This window comes from Pollicipes pollicipes, unplaced genomic scaffold (genome assembly GCF_011947565.3).
Source record: "Pollicipes pollicipes isolate AB1234 unplaced genomic scaffold, Ppol_2.1 Scaffold_4219;HRSCAF=4965_pilon_pilon_pilon, whole genome shotgun sequence".
NCBI lineage: Eukaryota > Metazoa > Arthropoda > Thecostraca > Pollicipedomorpha > Pollicipedidae > Pollicipes > Pollicipes pollicipes.
Window position 1 is genome coordinate 21,015,630 of NW_023596448.1, and position 20,503 is coordinate 21,036,132.

The 20,503-nt window shown below is 48.1% G+C and overlaps 1 protein-coding gene across 2 annotated transcripts; it reads right to left on the minus strand.

Annotated features, from left to right (window-relative positions):
• Nucleotides 1-9,155: 9,155 nt before the first annotated feature.
• Nucleotides 9,156-19,909, minus strand: LOC119096051 (zwei Ig domain protein zig-8). 2 transcript variants are annotated; one of them, XM_037218912.1, is made up of 6 exons: nucleotides 19,816-19,909; nucleotides 16,139-16,212; nucleotides 15,713-15,861; nucleotides 14,299-14,388; nucleotides 13,462-13,582; nucleotides 9,156-9,496 (listed from the first exon to the last, which is right to left on the minus strand). In XM_037218912.1, the coding sequence occupies exons 2-6, from the start codon at nucleotides 16,182-16,184 to the stop codon at nucleotides 9,393-9,395; spliced, it is 510 nt and encodes a 169-aa protein (XP_037074807.1). In that variant the 5' UTR covers nucleotides 16,185-16,212; nucleotides 19,816-19,909; the 3' UTR covers nucleotides 9,156-9,392. The 2 variants fall into 2 exon arrangements, with proteins under 2 accessions (XP_037074807.1, XP_037074809.1); XM_037218914.1 differs by lacking the exon at nucleotides 13,462-13,582.
• Nucleotides 19,910-20,503: the final 594 nt, after the last annotated feature.

The following is a 20,503-nucleotide window of genomic DNA, read 5'->3' on the forward strand; positions in this document are numbered from 1 at the left end:
GAATGGTAACCGTTCGAATCAGGGCCTACTTAGAGTCCCACAATCTTAACACCCCTTACCAAAACGGCTTCCGCCCTGGCCGCTCCACGGCGGATGGCCTCGTCCAACTTGTTAATTTAGTGCAACGCGGCTTTCGACAAAAAATGGGTACGGTTACATTATTTTTGGATCTCAAAGCCGCGTTCGATAACGTGAATAAGACTGTCCTTCTCATCAAACTGCACAGGATAGGAGTCTGTGGCCGACTTGCCAAATTTTTGCAAAATTTCTTAGGAGATCAGACCTTTGCCGTTCTCTGCGGGAACACACTGTCAGCGCCTGCGAATCAGGACCATCGGCTACCCCAAGACAGCGTGGTCTCGACAACGCTCTTTTTAATTATGATCAACATGTTTTTAATGACTTGCATGAAGTGTCGCCACATCTGACCTATTCTCTTTTCGTCGACGATCTGGCGGTGTGGTTTACCCACCCCAGTGTCGATCGAGCAAAGTACTTTGTACAACTTGCTCTAAATCACATTCATCAATGATGTAACCGGTGGGTCTTGTGATTTCACCGCAAAATCAGCGGCACTTATTTTTTTCTAAGCAGCGCAAATCGTTGCACCTCGATCCCCTCTTAACCTGTTTGGTGAACCCATCCCACTTGTATCCCAATTAATTATCTCGGGATCACCCTTGATCGCCGACTTACTTTCTGGCCCCATTTTGCCGACCTAAAACAGCGATGCCCCCGACGTCTTAATATCCTAAAATGTCTTGTTGTACGAGATTTGGGAGCTGGTGGGCACACCCTGCTCCGTCTGTATACCGCCGTGATTTGACCGATTTTGGACTTCAATGCCTTTATATTTGATGGTATTTCTTCGAGCAAAATTAACACCCTGGAAACGATTCAAAACGCCGCTCTCCGCGGGGTTACTGGCGCCCTCCGTACCTCTCCGGTGCCCAGCCTGCTGGTGGATGCACACATACCATCACCCATACACCGACCGCAAACAACAATTTCTCAGATTTTACGCGCGGGCAGCTGCCAGACCCACCCAGCCCACTTTCAAGCCCACTTTCAAAACACTAACAGCACCCACTTCACAACGCAGCAAGCACGCCACGATCAGCGCCCGCGTAGCACAAGCACAACGCCTATTCCAACTGCCACACATTCACACGCTGCCCACACCTCCACTACGTCCGTTTTGGCTGGACACCCCCGCAACGATTCGGTTCCTATTTACGCACAAAAAACTTACCGTTACAAATACGGCCCAGTCGCTGCTCGCGGAGTTTTGTAATGAGCACAACACATAAACATACATCTATACTGATGGCTCCCGAGGCAATGGCCGCATGGGAGCAGCATATATATATGCAATAATTATACTTAAGCCAACGCCTCTCTTTTCAGCACTTTGCCACGTTAAAAAACATGCTACCAAGCATACTAATTTGCACCGATTCCAGCTCTTCCTTGCACGCCATTTCAGCTATACATAATTCCTCTCACCCTTTGAGTTACAAAATCCTCTCCACACTGTCATCACTACCAGCGGAGTCATACGTTGTCTTCCTCTGGGTACCAGGCCATGCGGGCATCCAGGGGAACGACCTCGCCGACGCTTCCGCAAAAGAAAGCACCAACATGCCAGCCCGAAACCCTCTTGCCTGCCCAGTATCCGACTATCTCACTGTCATTATCTCAACATATCGCTGCTTTTTACAACGTGAATAGGACGAACACGACCGTCAACACACGCACATTAAGCCAACACTCTCATCCGGGAGCTCAGGCAACCAGCACACGCGCCTTAAGGAGATCCTTCTCGCTAGGCTGCGCATAGGCCACACAAAACTAACTCACGCATACATCATTGAACAAAACCCACGACCACTCTGTCATTACTGCCACACATCATACACGATAGCACATATCATGCTGGCGTGCCCAGTCTACAGGTGCTGCCGTGAAAAACTCGTGCAGTACACAAACACAGACTCCCGTTGGCCCTGCCTACAATACTGGGCGACCGTAATTCTGAACTTGTTGGCGCTCCTCTTCGGACAACTACACAAAACCAATTTAGATCATTATATGTAACAACGTTGATGTTGCGGGGTTCTCACCTGCTCAATTGCAAACGAGCAGGTTTTCCTCATTGCCGGGAGGTTTTTCCCACCCACAATTCGGCCAAAACGTCCTGGTTTTCCCCAACTGGTTTGCAAGGGTTTTTTTCCAAGCACAGTTCGGCATGAACGTGCTGGCTTTTCTCCGTAGGTTCAGGAATCCGGGTTTTTTGTAGTTAGAGCTTTTCCCGGACTACACCACACAACACAAGGTCGCACCGGGCCGCTCCCTCCCATTCAGTGTGGGGGAGCGACCCGGTTCAGGTCGCTGACGGACGCGACCGCCGAGCCAGGGCCCGCCGTTTGCCGTGCGGGGAAACCTTTGCTGCGATGAGGTGGTCGTCCGTCATCCAAACGTATTGTGATTGTTGAATACAATAAATGTATGTGTGTCTCGTGTTTTACCTTGCATTTGCTATCGGACGAAATTAGCCGGTTTAACGTAGTATCGAGCGCGTTGTCTTGCGTTAATACCGGACAGCATTAGCCAGTTTAACGTAACGTAGCTTACCCCTGTCCTTTCCTTTGTGCCGTATAGCACAAGCCGGCTTAACGTAGCTTTTTGCCTGACCTTAAGCCAGAAGTAAGTTTCCCCAGCCCCGGCTATGACTTGAGGTAGCCGGAGCCAAAACAAAATGTCACACGTTTTTCGGTCTCGACTTACGTAAGGAATCTCCAAATGCTCATCGTTTTTTATCGCCAGCGTTTACCCTTTGAGCATTAGATCGTGACAACCAAAATTAAGGTCATGTCTCTCGTACGTAGTTATTCGCCACATATAAGCCGGTGCGTTCGTGCTTTTCTGCCCGTTGATTGGCTCATCTTTCAGCATTGTATTTGTATACGCACAGCCATCGATGAAATCGAAAAAGATAGATAAATAGCATCTATCGTGATCGTACAGCTAAATAACATCTATCAGAATCATACATATAAATAGCATCTATCAGAATCATACAGATAAATAACAACTATCGTAATCATAATCTACCATATCATATTGCAAGACCCAACTGCACATTTTAGCACCAAAATTAACCACAGATGGTTGCAAAACTCCCCTTAGACGCATATCTAGCAAACTGGAAATGCTAGACATACTCCTTTGAAGGAAACCAGCCGTCCCCAAAACGATCCTGGCGCCGCACCAAGCGCCGCTCGTCGTTGACTACCACCTCGCGCCACCATGAACGACGAGCCGAACAGGCCCGATTACGCCCCTGCTGATCGTGACGACCAAGGCGCGCGCTTTTGCACCGTGTAAGGAGGCTTGAACGACCACGCCAGGCTAGTGGATCCAAATTGGTTGTTTTTGGCCATTAACTCGCCAGTCAAGACGACGATTAGTGGATCAAAATTGGCGGTTTTGGCTGTTAACTTGCCCGTCAAGACGACGATTAGTGGATCAAAATTGGCTGTTTTGGCTGCTAACTCTTCCGTCAAGAGGACGATTAGTGGATCAAAATTGGCTATTTTTGGCTGTTAGTTCGCCCGTCAAGAGGATGATTAGCACGTTGTTGAGCCAGACCGGATGCAGAGATGCGGATCAGGTTCGCACACCTTCAAAACCAGCCTCTGTAGTGCGTGCGTGCGAGAGACCTTACATTTGGTACACACTGCGGCGCGCGTCATCGCAGCGTTAGTAAGCAATGAAAGTTCCCTCATTGGCTGTTGAGGCCAACCGTTGACGTCAAGGTCGCTTGGGCGAGTCCAGTTTTGGGAGCGGTCCCCTCCAGCTGATTAGCCGACAGAGACAGGGGTGCGTCATCACGTGTCACGGAATCCTGGTTATGGAAACAGGGTCAGCTCTGCTGGCAAGAGACGGTGCTTTGCGTCGTTGTCGATTTTCCCCGTGTCAGACTCTACTTAAGAGTGCTCTAGCGTTGACTGCACGTGAACAGCGGATTCCCACAATGCAGGTTGATCGAGTGCACCTTTCAATATCTGCCCGAACCGGCCGACAGTTTAACAGCTAACCGGAAACGTCACTGGTCGCTTTTAGAATGATGCTGATAAACCATGTGGCTGACCCGTCCCCAGTGGCGGTGCAGGTAAACACATCACACAATCACACTACCACCTTGATAAAGGAAACGTATCAGGAAAAAGTACCTTTAGTATCTGCCTCAGGCCATCGACTTAAAGTCACAAAAATGGTAAAAATTCGAATGACATTGGGTAAAACCCGAATGTATCATTCATTTTGTGTGGTTACAGGACTAGGCCACGACATGATTTTAGGCGTAGACTTTCTCAATGAAAGAAAAGCTATCCTTGATTTCGATAATCAGCTACTGAAAATTGGAAAAGCGCTGTTTCCTCTAAATCAAAAACAAAACTGTCAGGAAGAAGAAATTAACTTAGTAAGACTGTCAGAAAGCGTCCAGCTGTATCCTAGATCATAAGCTCAACTTATATGTCAACCATCGAAAAGTAAAACTGCTGGAAAACAGTTTATTCTGACGCAACTTACGTCTTCCCCATGCTTTGAAGATGAACCTGGAATTCTCTTACCCAATGAAGTTGTTCACATGTCTAAAAACAAGCACGTCCCCTGGGCTATCGTGAATAAGACAGGCAGGCATCTTTATTTTCGGAAAGGTCAGACTTTAGGAAAAGCGTTCAATTTCAAAACAGAAGATGCGAGCTCGAGCGAAGGTGCGATGCAGAGCGATGTAAAGGGCCCCTGAGAAACTGAGAGTGACCCGACAGGTAAGCAGATGAGCTCTCGGCGATACCACAGAGAGCCTTTCGGACGACTTGTGGAAGAACCCATGAATGACCTTGATCGACAAGGGTGCCCCGGCATGCTAGCATATAGGGCCCCGACAGCAGCGTTTGGGCCCCGAGCAAGTGCAAAGAAATCAAGGGTAACGTGGAAGGCTTCTTAGTGTTCGAAATGCCCCTGCCAGTGGATATTTAAGGCCTCCGGCAGCAGCGTAAGGCCTCTAAACAGCATGCCACTTCGGGACCCAAAGGAGGGGTCATGATGGCTCCCTCTAGATCCGCCGCAGGATGCAACATCACATGACTTGCAACATGAAACTTGCTGATATTGCAAATTCATTCCGTTATTGTTCAAATCCCTCCACTACAAAATCCGGTTAGGAGCTACTAATGACGTTACGATAATTACTATAGTTGATATATATGTGTATATATAGATATATATATATATATATATATATATGTATATATATGTATATATATACATATATATATATACATATATATGTATATATATATATATATATATATATATATATATATATATATATATATATATATATATGTATACATCATTTATGTGGGTGTGGGTGTGGGTGTGGGTGTGTGGGCGTGGGTGTGGGTGTGGGTGTGGGTGTGGTGTGGGTGTGGGTGTGGGTGTGGGTGTGGGCGTGGGTGTGTTTATAAAAGGCAAGCAATTACTATTTTGCTTTTGATACTATCTAAGGTAGTTTTGGAAGTTGCCAAAACACAGCAATTTCTCCCGAAAACTGTGTCAAAGCTTTGAATACCTTTACCCCCTGTCATCGCAGTTTCAAAGCATTCAAACGTATTTCCACCTGCTACCTTTCTAATGCATTGAAGCAGCTTAAAATACCTGTATTGCATTCGCTCTATGGCGTCCGCAACACAGTGACTGCATGTCCAGGGTAGCTAATCTTTTAGAGTGCTCTGCGTTTTCATCCCGTTTATCATTTTTGTGGTCGAAAGCTGCAGTTTTATGTTGGTTGTATATGCACACATATATATATATATATATATATATATATATATATATATATGTATGTATATATATGTATATATATGTATATATATATATATTCCCTTAATGTGTAGACCAACTGAACAGCAATTGTGTTTTTCAGAAGCAACAACGCGACGCACGTCATCACGCCCTCCCCCCCCCCCCCCCTCCTTTTAAACAGTACCAGACACTGCACTGCCACATTAGCCCTCGGGTGTTACTGGAATTCAAACCCGGGCCCCACATGGAAGCTCAAGGTACTAACCACTTGGCCATTTCGCCCATTGTATACAGCATTCTAAATGGGGGCTGACACACCCGCAGGAAGCTTTTTATCGCCGCTGCTTTTTTACACGACGCTCATTTTAATCGCAACTGGATTTCTAGATGCCATCTTTCCATTCCCCAAACATCGTCTTGGACATGTCAGATTGTTGCTTATTACTTCTCCTAAAACCTAACACTCTTTAGGTTTGTGTTGTGTTTTCGTTTAATGGATGCGGTTGGTGACAAGTCTGATGCAGTTTGGTGACAGCCACTGGTCATTTAAATCAATGCTAGACAAAGCCAACCTCTAATAGCAATTTGACATTCTGACAGTAGAGTAAGTATCCTCCAGAGACAAACTGCCTTATAGGCACGAGTTTTGGTAGCGTAATAAATGGCATGTGTGTCGTGTATTGTTGCTGCAGAGTGATTTGATTGGTTTAACAATGCTGTGCAATTTCCAACAATCCTTTTCAATGGCTCTTGAGCCTTGCAAGACGAATGGAGGTGGCAGTGGAGCTCTATGGGACTCGGTTTCCCAGTGAATTGTTGTTGCAGCATTCTGCAATTTATTGCAACAAATTGTAAAACTTATTACTAAAAAGCCTTAACTTTCTGGAGCAGTTCCAGCAAAATGTTTGTGTCCTCTTGGGTCTTCTTTGCCTGCATGGGTCATTTGCCAGGCTCTGAAACATTTACAATCATTTTGGGACATGTTCACGACGGTAGAACCCACTGTGCATTCAAATGACTGGTTTTCACGGCAAGTGTACCCAGTGGCGTGCTGCACCCTGTGCTTGTTTCCGAACCATATACAGCTGCGAGGCTTGAGAATTCCTGGTGGGACACATTGGTAACTTCACTGCCTGAGAGAGGTACTGAGGCTACAATTAGAACATATCGGCATAAGGATGTGGTGGCGTGGTTCTTCCCATGCTGCAACCATGTGGCATGAGGCGGGTTATAGCGCGTCCTGCAATGCATTTCGCCTATTGCTCCTGACAGTATGTCTTAGGGTTCAAGCATGAACTGATTGGTGTTTTTTCAGGTTTTTCGTCCCTTCCATCTTTTGGGTTGCAATTCTTCCCACTGGCCTCTATCTTTTGTCCTCCCCCTCTCTCCCTCCCTTTTTCTTCGCCCATGCATTCGCTCCATCCTCACAACAGTTCATGCTGCAATAATTCTTCCCTTCCCCACTCAACGTTGGCCACAATTTGGACTTCTAATCTCCTTCAGTGGTACACAGGGTCGGACTGGAGTACTGCTCTTTAACACTCTAGCAATGTGGAACATTTTAAGAACCATACCAACCTAACCTCCGCATGTTACCACCTGCCCTTTCTTGACACGACACACTCTTTCGCGCGCGGGGCCTGCGTTTATTCGGGAAAAGTGACAATAGCTTGGAGCGAAGACGCCACTGCCTTGCATGCCCGGGTAGTTTCTCATCCCTAGCGTGGCCCAGGTAGAGTCCTCTCCTCTAAGGAGGTCCTGCCTTCCGACTATCAACCGCTCAGGGACTGGTTGGCTGGGATCATGATACCGGCTTTGCCGAGTACAACAACTTTCGTAAACACTTTCACGTTCAGCTGGGTCGCAACTTCCACCACATCTTGTGGGCATCGTTCCTGTTTCACGAGAGCCACCCGGGCCGTATACCCCAGCTTTACCGGCCAGCTGTACGCTTTGTTGGCCTCGCTGTGCCCCGCCAGTTCCAGGTCAGTTCGGCAACGGCAGTGCCAGCCTACGAGACCACCGGCACGGGAGCCACTGCAGTCACAGCCGCAACGCCCTATAGGTCTGGTAGGATGTCGATGCGGTGGCATGCCCGCAGGCGTATTTGCCGGCGCTCACCTGTGGTGCTCCCAAGCGCAACAAGATGGCGTTTTCGGGAGTGCCCGGAGCTGTATTTGCCGGCACTCACCTGTGGTGCTCCCACGCGCAACGAGATGGTGTTTTCGGGGGTGCCAGCAAGTGTATCGACGGCACTTTTGTTGCTGTCCCACGCGCAACACGGTGACGCTTTCGGCATTGGTGCGCTGGTTCAACGCGTAAGCGTTTGCTATACATCCCGGCCTTTTTCTGCGTTGTGGCATCTGTGTTTGGATCGTTGCTTCTCCCGTTGGCACTGTCGGTGACGGTGTTTTTCTAAAGCTAGTAATTTCTCAATCCCATCTCTGGAAAGCCTTGGTAGTATGCCTCACACAATCTGTAACTTAAAGGGAATGTTCCACAGTTAAAGATATTGAAGCAAACATCATGCATGGTGAAATAATCTCACTTATAACTATAAGTGTACTTTAAAGCTGCAAAGGATTCTCAAAACAACAACATTTGTCAGGTAAACATCCTCTTCAATACAGCATTGCTTGATTACGTCATCATACCTTGCGTAACGTTGATTGAGAGACACTTGACGAAATCGTGGTCACGGACGCCGGATATAAACGACTCGACAATCACATAATTTTCAGTCTTGACCACCGTATGCACAACGGAATGACAGGATTTGAATGACGCTATTATGGCGTCATGGATGCCTGTGTGACCTTGAAATAGTTTTCCTGAAATAGTCTGCACATCCTCACGGGCGTGTAGCTCAGAAACAGCACTGTTTTAGGCTTTGAGAAGGGCAAGGCTGTTAGCTGAACTGAAAGATCTTTACGACGCCTATTTCAGTTCAAAACCCCATGCAAATGTGGAACATTCCCGTTAAGCCGAAACACAAAATTCAATAAACGAATCTCCTCGTCCGCGCGTGTCCGCGGCGTCTAACATGACCGGCACTACCCGGCATTAGAGCTATTCTTCCCGATGTCGTGCCGGGGAGCAAGTGGACAAGGCTAATGGCGTCGTCGCGTGCCCACACTATCACGATCCCCCCTCCCCCCTCCCCAAGCGCTCTATCGCAAACACTGCCCACCTCCACACTGACGTACATGACAACCTGGGCGAAAATTGTCATACATTTGGGAGCTGAAGCCCCTCCCCCTTCCCCCACACATACACACGTACACGCAATGTGTCAGGGCATTGGCGTGGACCTCTAGGAAAAGCTTAGAAATAGCTTTTGGGATACTGGGTAAGCTTCAACGTCAGCTGCTACCCTCAGCTACCGGCTGCTACCCCGCTACCACAAGCGGTGTGGCAGGCTGCTGACAGCACCGTATGCTACCCTTTTTTCGTTACCGGGATTTGTCAGACACCTCACCAGTTTTCTCACATTACTGGCACCACCACCACCATCACAATCATAAGATGAGTGAAACGGCAGTCGACAATGCCATCATCAACTCAAGTAGCAGCGGGACAGGAGCGTCGGTGCTGGTCTGCTTTCCTCCTCCTGAGTTTTTCTCTGCGAAACCGCAGAACCAGAGACGTCAATGCGCGACAAGGGAAACCCTTTGTCTGAGCATCTATGTCAACACATTGCGCGATATGAAAAACTTTGATTGGGGGCAGCATGCACTAAACAGCACTAAATATCACGAAACAACGGAAAATACAACAAAACTTTCACTGAAAGACATAATGAGTACATGCTGACACCAATGGGAGTAGGAGCCGGGAAGAAAGGACAGCATACCTTCCCCACTACAAGACATTCTTTGGATTTGGGCAAAGCAATGATCTTGGACGAGTTAGTTGATGAATGGCGATAATTTGAATCTGCCTCATATCCTAAAAGGGACGGGGCACAGATCCCAGAATTTCGGACGGTCAAACGAAGTCATTCGCTGTTCCTAAAATAAATTGTTGCCATGCACTATTATGGCGTGACTTTAGTTATAAAAGAGGCAGAACAAAGGGGGGCAATATTACTTTCGAAGCGTCTTAATCAGCTTAACCCGCCGTAAACCTCCTGCCAGAGGTCTTAATTTACGTCGCTTTGTGAGCACCCAGGTCCTCTGAATGTTGATTTGAGTCGATTTGTTGAGCCCGCGGAAAAAATTACACCGTAAACAAAGTTTATCTTCGCCGGCATGTCTATCTAGATATGATTAGTAAACACGCTAATTACGCTGAACAGTAAATATTTTCATATTTACCTTTAGCAATGTTTTTGTGTTAAAAGAGGCAATTTGATCAATGATACAAAATTTAAAAGAAAAATCGTGCTCCGTCGAAATAAGGAACGCTAAGCCCGTTGAGAAGCAGGCATTAGGGAGAGACAGGTTGTTGGCCTCTCGACTCGCCACCCCCCCCCCCCCCTCCCCTAACAAAGACATACAGGAATCGACGCTCTTGGCAACTGCCGACAATATCAATAGACTTTGGACCCCGCCTTATGTCTTTCCATATATGAAAGTATCACTGGGGAGATCAATATTCTCTTGTTAGCTTTTGTGTCCTGGGACAAAGCAAAATTTTGCAGGAGGAAAGCCACCAAAAAGCCAAAGTGAGCGCAATGAGATTATCATGCAATTCAGAACATACAGCGGAGCTTCCGACATCTTTGAGTTCTGTTTTGCCAGTGGAATCAACCTCTTGAGTACGATCGTAAAGGCCAAACAATCACACAGCTAATAGGAGTGCTGAATGGCTCTGCAAACCTAGCCAAATGCATAGTTTCTCACAACCAGTCAAGAGTATAATGCAGTTACTCACAACCTTGCAAGAAAATAGCGCCATAACGAACGGGGTACCAGTGTTCGCTTATGATAACGCAACCCCATTGCTTTCTCCGGCCTTCCGGGCAATACGTAAGTCTTAAACCGGCCTGGAGCTGGATATGCCTCGGTGGCATTACACTTGGCTTGCATCGGTTTCAACATGTTCGTTGGGCCTGCCATTAAGCATTGTATTTCTCTATGACGCATAATCGTCTGGCATCCGGTGACCTCTGAAGGTCACAGTTGTTATGCCCGGAAAAATCCTAAGGTGCCCTCGTTTTCTGGTATATTGCATACTTCCAGCGATTCTAAAAAGAAACAATAGAAGAGGTCGGAGCCTTCCAAGTCGTGGTGCCCACGTTCAGGTCAGCGGGAAATAATGCATTGTGCCAGAAGCTAATCATACATATAATAGTAGAGATTTCTGAGTTCATCTTTTGAAGTAAGCGCCATTACATGATGCATTTGACATCATTCGGCTCTGCATCACATTTTTTGTTTGTAGAGGTGTTATTTGTGCTTGGTTGCAAAGGGTAATCACGTGACCTGCGATGACCGCAACCTTGGTTCGGTAAATTAATTCTTGCCCTTAAAAATTTTGCTACAACTGGTGTGTATGTTCAATCATAAAAGTTTAGATCGGGTTCAGTATTAATCTGATGATCCAGTATTAAGTTTTATAGTTGTAAATTAAGATTTCCGGATACGGTGACGTCTAAATATCACAGATTTTGGTGCCCGCAAAAATCTGAAGATATGCCCTCGTTATCTGGGAAGGTGGACATTTGTAGTATTTTAAACAAAATCGATGAGGCTGGGTTTCTCCAGTTTTTTTGTGCCTCCTGCTGAAATCAATGGAAAATATTGAATTTTACGAAAAACTGATAATTACAGAAATTTGTGATAATACATTTTTATCTGTTTGGGTTAGCTTTCTTTGAACCATTTTTTAATCTGCGTGATACAGCGGATCAGATGGTAAATAGCATGTGTACTGTTTATCGACATTTAACAGTTGATCTTTTATAAGCACTGAAGTTCGAATGGCTCTCTGCCCCCACAAACACCTTTACTTCAGGCGTCAGCGTACTCTGTGCTAGCCCTGGTAATTAAAATGTGAGGTATCGTCGATTTGTGTTAAATGTGGGCATTGAACTGCACCTAACACCATACGTCCGGTAGGGTGGTTGTGGTATGGTAGCAAAACATGAGAATGAGCATTCGGATACGATACCCAGGTATCGCCTACCACCTAACTTGCTAAGAAATCCATGATTTCCTAAATCCGCAATATGCAATGCATCGCCACCACCTAGTTGCCTTTTTGTAACTTCATGATACCCTTAACACGCGCTCGGGTGGGATCAAATTACCCCCCCCCCCCGAAGGTTTTTCCAGAATGGTTTCCGAACGGCGCGGCGCAGCCGCGCCAAATTTTGCATAGATGTAGACAGTTGAATAGCGGGTCGTTTGGCACCAAAACTTTAGATGTATCTTGCAAGTTCGTTGACTTATGGCAGGTCAAAGTCAGGTCATTATTTCAGCGAAGGCAATTTCTAGGAAATCTTTCAATTTGATCCATCAACGGAGTGTTAGACGAAGTCATACATCTCTGAGACGCTTTCTTAGGCAACACAACAGTTGAATGAGCATATTACATTGACCTAAGGTCATGTATGACGGTCACACCAAGGTCAAAACTAACCTGTTTTATTACTCTGGGGCTTGCTGCGTGGAATAGTTTCTGGTGCTCATTTCGAATTCATTGATAGCAGAAACCGCATTATACACCATTCACGGACTTCTTAGAGGTCAGAATAGATCACTGACCTAAAATGACCCAGGTGAACATTTGGTTTTTAGGAGCATACTGTCTAGCGTAAACTTTATCACTTATTCAAATGTAAAACTCAGAGCAGTCTTGTATGATATTGGTCACCATGACCTTCAACAGGTCAAACAAGGCCATTGACCTTAAATGAGCATGTGACCTTTTTTTTAGAAACGGTCATCTAGGTTCTGGGGGCAATTTGGAGACCAACCTGGAACTTGACCTTGTTTAAACCTTTTTTGACCCAAAGGTCATAACCTAGAAGCCTGAAACTTTGACTAAAGTGAGTTCACGTATAGGTCAACACATCTTGTAAATTTGGTGTTTTTAGCTCACTTAGTTGCTGAGATCTCAGCGGGGTCAAATTGCCCCCCCCCCCCTCCCCCCATCCGAGCAAAGGATATCTAGCCGGCCGCCCGGGCGCCTATTAACTCACAACATACATGCTTAAGTAGATTTCTCCAATGAGCCACGGTCCTTCGGTTTACTGATTACATGGCCTAAGAAAGCGAGCTGGCTTTCCTTCAGGCGGAATGGCAAAGACCGAGCCACTGCCCCCTAGTTACCTATTTGTAACTTCAAGACGCCTTTAACTCACAACATACATGCTTCAGTGGGTACCTGCCACGAGCCACGGTCTTTCAGTTCGGCGATTACATAGCCTAAGAAAGCGAGCTGACTTTTTTCCAGGCATGCTTACAAAGACTGTGCCACTGCCCTTTTTAAGATTTTGCTTCATTTTGGCAACTGAACCACTTCAAATTTAAAATCTTCCTCCTTGGTCAACTAGCTGCCACTTAAAGCTCAGAGCTGTGAGTTGTATAAAACAACCCGTTTTGGTCGATAAAACCTGAAAATTTGAACCAAACCACTAACCTCTGACATGCAGATTCAACCGCAGCTTTGCGCCCGAGTCCGAAGTAACCTGGCAGATGTAGATGCCGGCGTCCCGCTGCTTCACGTCTTTAATCCTCAGCACCCACTCATCACTGTCATGCTGTGGGTGGCAGGGAACAGAAGACTGAGGCCCTCGGCACCCCCCTCCCCTCACTGTCCTGCTGTGGGTGACGGGAACAGAGGACTGAGGTCTTCAGCATCCACCCCTCACTATCCTGCTGTGGGTGACGGGGAACAGAGGACTGAGGTTTTCTGCACCTACCCCCTCACTGTCCTGCTGTGGGTGACGGGGAACAGAGGACTGAGGTCTTCACCATCCACCCCTCACTCTCCTGCTGTGGGTGACGGGGAACAGAGGATTGGGGTACCCAATGTACCCACTAGTCACTGGCCATATATAGAAGACAGAGAACAGAGGAATCAAAACTTCAGCACACATTCGTTGTTTTCATTAACCCCTGTTTTTCGCTGTAACTGAAGGATTCCTGAAACTGTAGTTGAATGCGGTATTTGTCTCTGACCAAACATAAGTGTGGACGCTACTTTCCAGCCCCCCCCCCCCCCCCAGGGTCATTCTGAGACCGGGGGTGGGGGGGGACAAAATATGATAGCTCTGTCAAGTTTAAAAAGCGTAACTCTATGCTCTCCAGGATGGTATTTATGTTATGGTACGGGATTTTTGAATCGCCTTCCAATTGCTTTGCTTGGGAGCAGGCTTAGGACACCCCGTCGATCTGCAGAGGCTGGCAACGGCACTGACGCTGCCCACATCACCATCACCAAGGTCATGATGCTGAAACTGACGCAGATACTGACCTGGCGGTGGGCAGAAAACCTTGGGTCCTCGCTGTAGGTGAACACGCCAAGGGTGAGAATGGAGACGTCTCGCTCTAGGATCCACGCTACCTGTCGCAGAGAAGGTTCGCTCAGGTACAGGACGGTTTGGGCCCAAGGACCTATGGCGGTGGGCTCTGACGCCTAGCCGGGCCTTTAAAGGTGAATATTCCGCATTTGAAGATATTGAAGCAACCATGAAATGTGACGAATTGAGGTCACTTGAACTCACTTGCACATTGGTATACTTTAAAGTGGAAAAGATTGCTCTAGACAGCAGAAGTTCTCCGTTGAGTAAATATGGCCCTCACTAAGTAATTGTCTGACTGCATCATCGTACCTTGCACAACGTTGTTTGAGAGTCAATTGACGGTTGTTTTGTCTGGAAATCGTGCTCACGAACGCCAGATATGAACGACTAGGCTTTGGCCTGGATCGCCGCATGGCTTATGTAATGGCAGGTTTTCAATGGCGTTATCATGGCGTCATGAATGCCCGGATAACCTTGGAAAAGCCTACCCAAAATAAGCTGCACATCTTCGCGGGCGTGCAACTCAGAAGCTAGACGGGTTTAAGTCTTAAGAAGGGCAGAGCTGTAAACTGAAAGACCCGCCTCCGATTAGCTAGCGGATTCCAGCCTTTTAGCGACTTCGTGACTGCGCCGAAGACGCAGGGGCACTCTGGGTCTAGATAGGAAAGGCCCCTCTCCGTGGTGTTAGGTGCCTTGACGCGCGTTAAGTGCTGGCCATGTATGCTTTTTAAGCTAAGCTATGTGAGCCCCGTTTGACTCTGGCACACCATGGTCATGAAACTAAGATAAACTTACACCCAAACTGAACATTTGCATGCGTGCTGTGGTTAACTGCATATTTGTAAGCGTAATATTTTCGGTGGATAATATTCATAAAATCCATCGAAACGTTGGCAAATGCAATATTATTCGCTTCGAACACAATGAAGATGATAACCACGCAACTCAATGCCCTGAAAAACTACCAGGGTTACGCGTCCTGAATTCGCTGTATGGTACGACTAACAATGTATACTCGAAAACCTGCTCTCAGAATACTCATATATATATATATATATATATATATATATATATATATATATATATATGTGTGTGTGTGTGTGTGTGTGTGTGTGTGTGTGTGTATGTGTGTGTGTGTGTGTGTGGTGTGTGTGTGTGTGTGTGTGTGTGTGACAAGGTGTATGCCAAATGTCATGCTGTAAGCGTATATCACATGCATTTTTCGCTCCACCAGGACATTTTTACAATTCATGGCCACCCCTGTACATGTATCGGCCAAAGACCGTCGGTAGGAGTCAGCCTCCGTTTGCGACGTCGAGGGCTTTGTTTTAGCGACAAAGGATGGCCAGGCGTGTGTGTACTGACCGAATGTCTGCCGGGTTCTGAGAATCGGCAGGAGAGATCGACGGTCTCTCCGACCACCGCCTGGATGTCAGTCGGGTGACGCGCGTCTGCATGGTCCGTCTGCGTGCCTGACGCCGGGCCAGCTGGGTGTGCTTCGGTCGCCGGGCCGCCTGATGTGTGACACGGGGAGTCATATGAGGCATTTGATGAAGTTGCTGGCGGGATGATAGTAAATCGCGAACACCACTGCACTGCAACCAGCTGTATGGCATGCACTACAACTCAATTGGACGGTTTCACATTGTCAAGATGGCGTCGGTATACGCAGCGATATACACTTTGGCTACCTAATATCGATCCTACACAGAACGAACTTTGCTCAACGACCGTTTCGCGTTGGTGAGGCAACACACGTCGTGGCAATCCTGCTAGCACTTGTCCTCGAACCTGCAGTCAGCGTAGCCACCAGCACCAACAGCAAGTGCCCTCGCATGTTGTCCGCTCAGCAACTTCTGCCGCTGCTGAAGATTGAGATAGCAGCGGTGAGCACTGATAAGTCAGAAGTCGGCTGTAGAGGCGTGGCAGATGTCCGTCAAGTTGGGATCCCATTCGTATCCGAATTTAACGTGGACTGCAGATTTCCAACCGGTTTTTCGCAAAGGTCAAACCCACTGAAGCCTTGAATCTGCTATCCTCCTTTCCCTAAGTCACTTAGCTTGACCTCTACAGGTCAACGGAAGGTAATAATTTGGGTGACCCGTCATTCCTTGGTTTACCGAAGAAATCCAACGAAAGGGGTATTATAAGCGTTTGCGGGCCTGGTTCACTAAGCGACAGAGGTTCTATGAATGATTTGAATTTGCATTATTTCGGAATGCACTTAACACCACCCATGGGATTGCCTGGTCGACCCGACCCGACCACTGGCTGCCCGGATGCCTGACGGGAACCGGGTGTGATGTGCTGACAACCAGGGACGTAGTTGGATTATGGGAAGCAAACTTCATCCGTAAGCCACTATTTCGTACAGCATCACGGGTTGAATGCCTTGCAACATTGACGGAAATCGGTGGATAACAGCCTATTGAACGGCGTACCTGGGATTATATTCGTTCGAGCCAGGGGTAAAAGTTGCCATTGTGCTTGCCGATTTCGCGTCATCTAGTCTTGCGTCAAAGCTTATGAGGCACAGCAAAGAGGGTAGCAATAAATGATCCCGAAATATGATTTGATGCCTTCTTCTGTAATGAGCTCACGCTCACCTCACTACGACAAAATCAACGCTTTTTTGGCTTTTGAATCAAGCTTTCAACAATTCATGTTTCTACTTGTTGGAGCGTTGTTGCGCATTCTAGCAGCTCAAGGAAACACCACTTGCCCCACTGCATATGCCAGATCCTAGATCCAGACCCTACGCCACCACTTGCCCTACTGCAAATGCCAGATCCTATTACGTCCGCCACTATCACTTTTCAATGCTGCTGCAAGGTTTTGGGGCATTGCCAGGCTTTGTAGTGACTCCAAAACACATCTTGAGAAGCCCCCAATGGAGGTGCTGTTTTGCCGTACCAGTGAGCTTTGCTGCAAAAGTACGGAATTTCTTAGAGCCCCTTATTGTATCCATCGGAAATCCTTCAATCGATGTATGGTTTCTCCGACATTTCTCAAAGTAAGGAGTTCGGGTAATGCATTTGATTATCACTATGCGTCACCTTTCAGACTGCAACGAATGAATGGAGGAATGACGACTGTCGGACACCCGCAATATACGGCCCGTGCTGGCTTCGTCGTTTTGCTCGAAATTCTCGCTGTCGGCGGCAGAGCGATCGGCTGGCGGCATCTTGATGATGTAAAAATGAGGAATTAAAACCCTGTCGTAAGATTGATGTATGGACGTGACAATGTATAGAATGTCTGATAGATGGATGGTTTGTACGGTGAATGAATAGGTGCATGTGGTGGTGTAAATTTGGCCCCACGCTCACGAACAAGAGCATGTCGTATTCAGCACCGTTTTTTTAAGCCGACATTTCCGGCTTTCTGAAAATGATCGGCACAACCATGGGTTGCACAGGATCGTGTTGGCGACATGAATTGCAGATGATACGTTGTTCGACGCTCTGAATTGGCTTTGCACTTCTACCCGCTCTGACTGCCGAGCTATTGGTACAAAACGTGAGAACTGTACAAAATCGCCAAATCCATCTTAGATGCTCCGGCGCATGCAGCATGTGCCACGTGTTTCTCGACATCTGGCACACACGATTCCCCGTTATCTACCTAAGCGTGTCAATTTCTTATCGCTCCGACCCCTGGTTGCCGAGATGTGACCACAGTTTCGAACCACTGCTCGTCAGCTTTGTCGTCGGTCACATTTTCGGAGCGCTCATTCAAAGCCAATGGGCCTAAGACGACCTCTCCGTCACATGCCACCCCCGATCCCCGGACCGCAATGGCTCGCGACCCACCCGTGGAAAACCGTCTCGTGCGAAAACCGTCTGCGCGTCGTGTTGAAATTTCGCCGCTCAGCGACCCGCTGTCCGGTCCGTGCATGGCGCTACGCGAAACGGGAGAGACAGGCCGTACCATAAGCAAACATTGTAGAGATGTTGATCTTCGTAATGCCGACTTTTGTCACATGTACAAAACTTCACTCGCAAGGTAAAAAGTCAAGGTCACGTAAAATAAGAAATCCTAGCTTTACGTCGCTCACGAACCAATTGCATTAAAAAGGGCGTCATATTGATGCTCATGATGTCCGCTTTCGCCGCACGCGCAAAAACTAGCTTTCAAGCTCAACGAACAAAGACCCTCAGAACGCGGTGTGACGGCTTTGATTTGCTTTTCAAACCAATACAACAACAAGGATAAAAATGGTACTGATTGCTACGTTCACTTTCATCATGCTTGGAAAGCTTGTTCTTAAGATAAAAAGGTCAAGGTCACACAGAACGCGAAACCCCGGCGTGTATTCGGTTACCTAAGAAGTGAAATAGACATGGCGCTATATTGATGCTCGTAACGTCTCCTCTTGTCTGCTTGTCCGCTTTTGTTGCATTTGCTTCATGAGCAAAAATAGATGTTAGTGCCTGAACAAAACTGACAAATACGTGACCTTGCGCGTCTGCTTTTGACCTTGCGCGAACGGCATAGCCGCGCCCGCAATAACAGGCACACGACCTAAAGCCAGCCACGAGGACAGACTTACGGCCCATAGCCAAATGCGAGGGCAGATGTACGAGCTATATCCAGCTGCGAGGACAGGTGCTCGACCTATAGCCAAATGCGAGGACAGGCACACGACCTATAGCCAACCGCGAGGACAGATGTACGGCCCATAGCCAAATGCGAGGGCAGATGTACGAGCTATATCCAGCTGCGAGGACAGGTGCACGGCTTATAGCCAGCCACGAGGACAGGCGCACGACCTATAGCCAAATGCGAGGGCAGATGTACGAGCTATATCCAGCTGCGAGGACAGGTGCACGGCCTATAGCCAGCCACGAGGACAGGCGCACGACCTATAGCCAGCCACGAGGACAGGCACACGACCTACAGTTAGCCGCGAGGACAGATGTACGGCCCATAGCCAAACGCGAGGGAAGATGTACGACCTGTAGCCAGCTGCGATAACAGACACACGACCTATAGCCAGTCACGAGGACAGGCACACGACCTACGGTCAGTCGCTAGGACAGGCACACGACCTATAGCCAGCTGCTAGGACAGACAAACGACATACAGCCAGCCGCTAGGACAGGCACACGACCTACAGCCAGCTGCTAGGACAGACACACGACATACAGCCAGCCGCTAGGACAGATACACGACCTATAGCCAGCCGCGGGGACAGACACACGACCCTACAGCCATCCGCGAGGACAGACACACGACCTATAGCCATCCGCGGGGACAGACACACGACCTACAGCCATCCGCGAGGACAGACACACGACCTATAGCCAGCCGCGGGGACAGACACACGACCTACAGCCATCCGCGAGGACAGACATACGACCTATAGCCAGCTGCGAGGACAGACACAAGACCTTTACCCAACCGCAAGGACAGGTGCACATCATTCCCCCGGGCACAGAGAACGAGGAGACACGAACGACACGCACCAGTCTCCACCCACCGCCGAAGTACTTGCTGGACACTGGCCGACGTGCTGACCCCCGCAACAGAACCGCTGCACTAGGCCTCAGATCACGCCTGTGGAGGTATTGCCAGCCGTCGGCCAGGAATGCATACGCAAGTTTTATTTCTGCCCGGCTTGTCCTTGGACTTCGGCATGTTTATGAAGTCCCGCCTGTTGCCGCCCCGCCGCCTCGCAAGTCCTCTGGTACATTGGTAGCCCCTGTTGTTTGGAGTGCCTTGGTTATTCCCGCTCCCCGATGATATCAGGGCTCCTTGGCAACATCTGCCCACCCGTTTCCCTCACATCTGAAGGGAAACCGGAGACGCCCACTGTCCTTTTAGATATCCTCGCCGCCTGGTCATGCCCAAAATCCCGTCGACTCGGTAATCCCTGGCACGTATCACAGTACGTCTACAGTACGTCTATCGTACGTCGTAAGTCTATCACAGTACAGTACGTCCCCACCGAACAGGACGAGCGCACCGAGGTCACAAACGGGATCACCCGGGCCCTGCGTTGGGCCTCCTGGCGATGCCGCTCCCGTTCATTGCTGGCAGTTTCCGGCCGTCCGGTTACTTTGTATGACCCACCGCCTGCCCACTGGTCACTGACCGGGCCGCCACATCGCCGACTTTGCTAGCACGGACGAATCAGGCATTACCACTGATTAT

Bases quoted from the DNA above. Each gene is read 5' to 3' on its own strand.
- LOC119096051 (XM_037218912.1), bottom strand. From the start codon at position 16,184: ATGCGAGGGCACTTGCTGTTGGTGCTGGTGGCTACGCTGACTGCAG. The intron at 13,583-14,298 runs GTCAGTATCTGC...TGCCACCCACAG, and splicing joins GGTTTTCTGCCCACCGCCAG to CATGACAGTGATGAGTGGGT. The intron at 9,497-13,461 runs GTTAGTGGTTTG...GCGGTTTCGCAG, and splicing joins GTTGAATCTGCATGTCAGAG to AGAAAAACTCAGGAGGAGGA.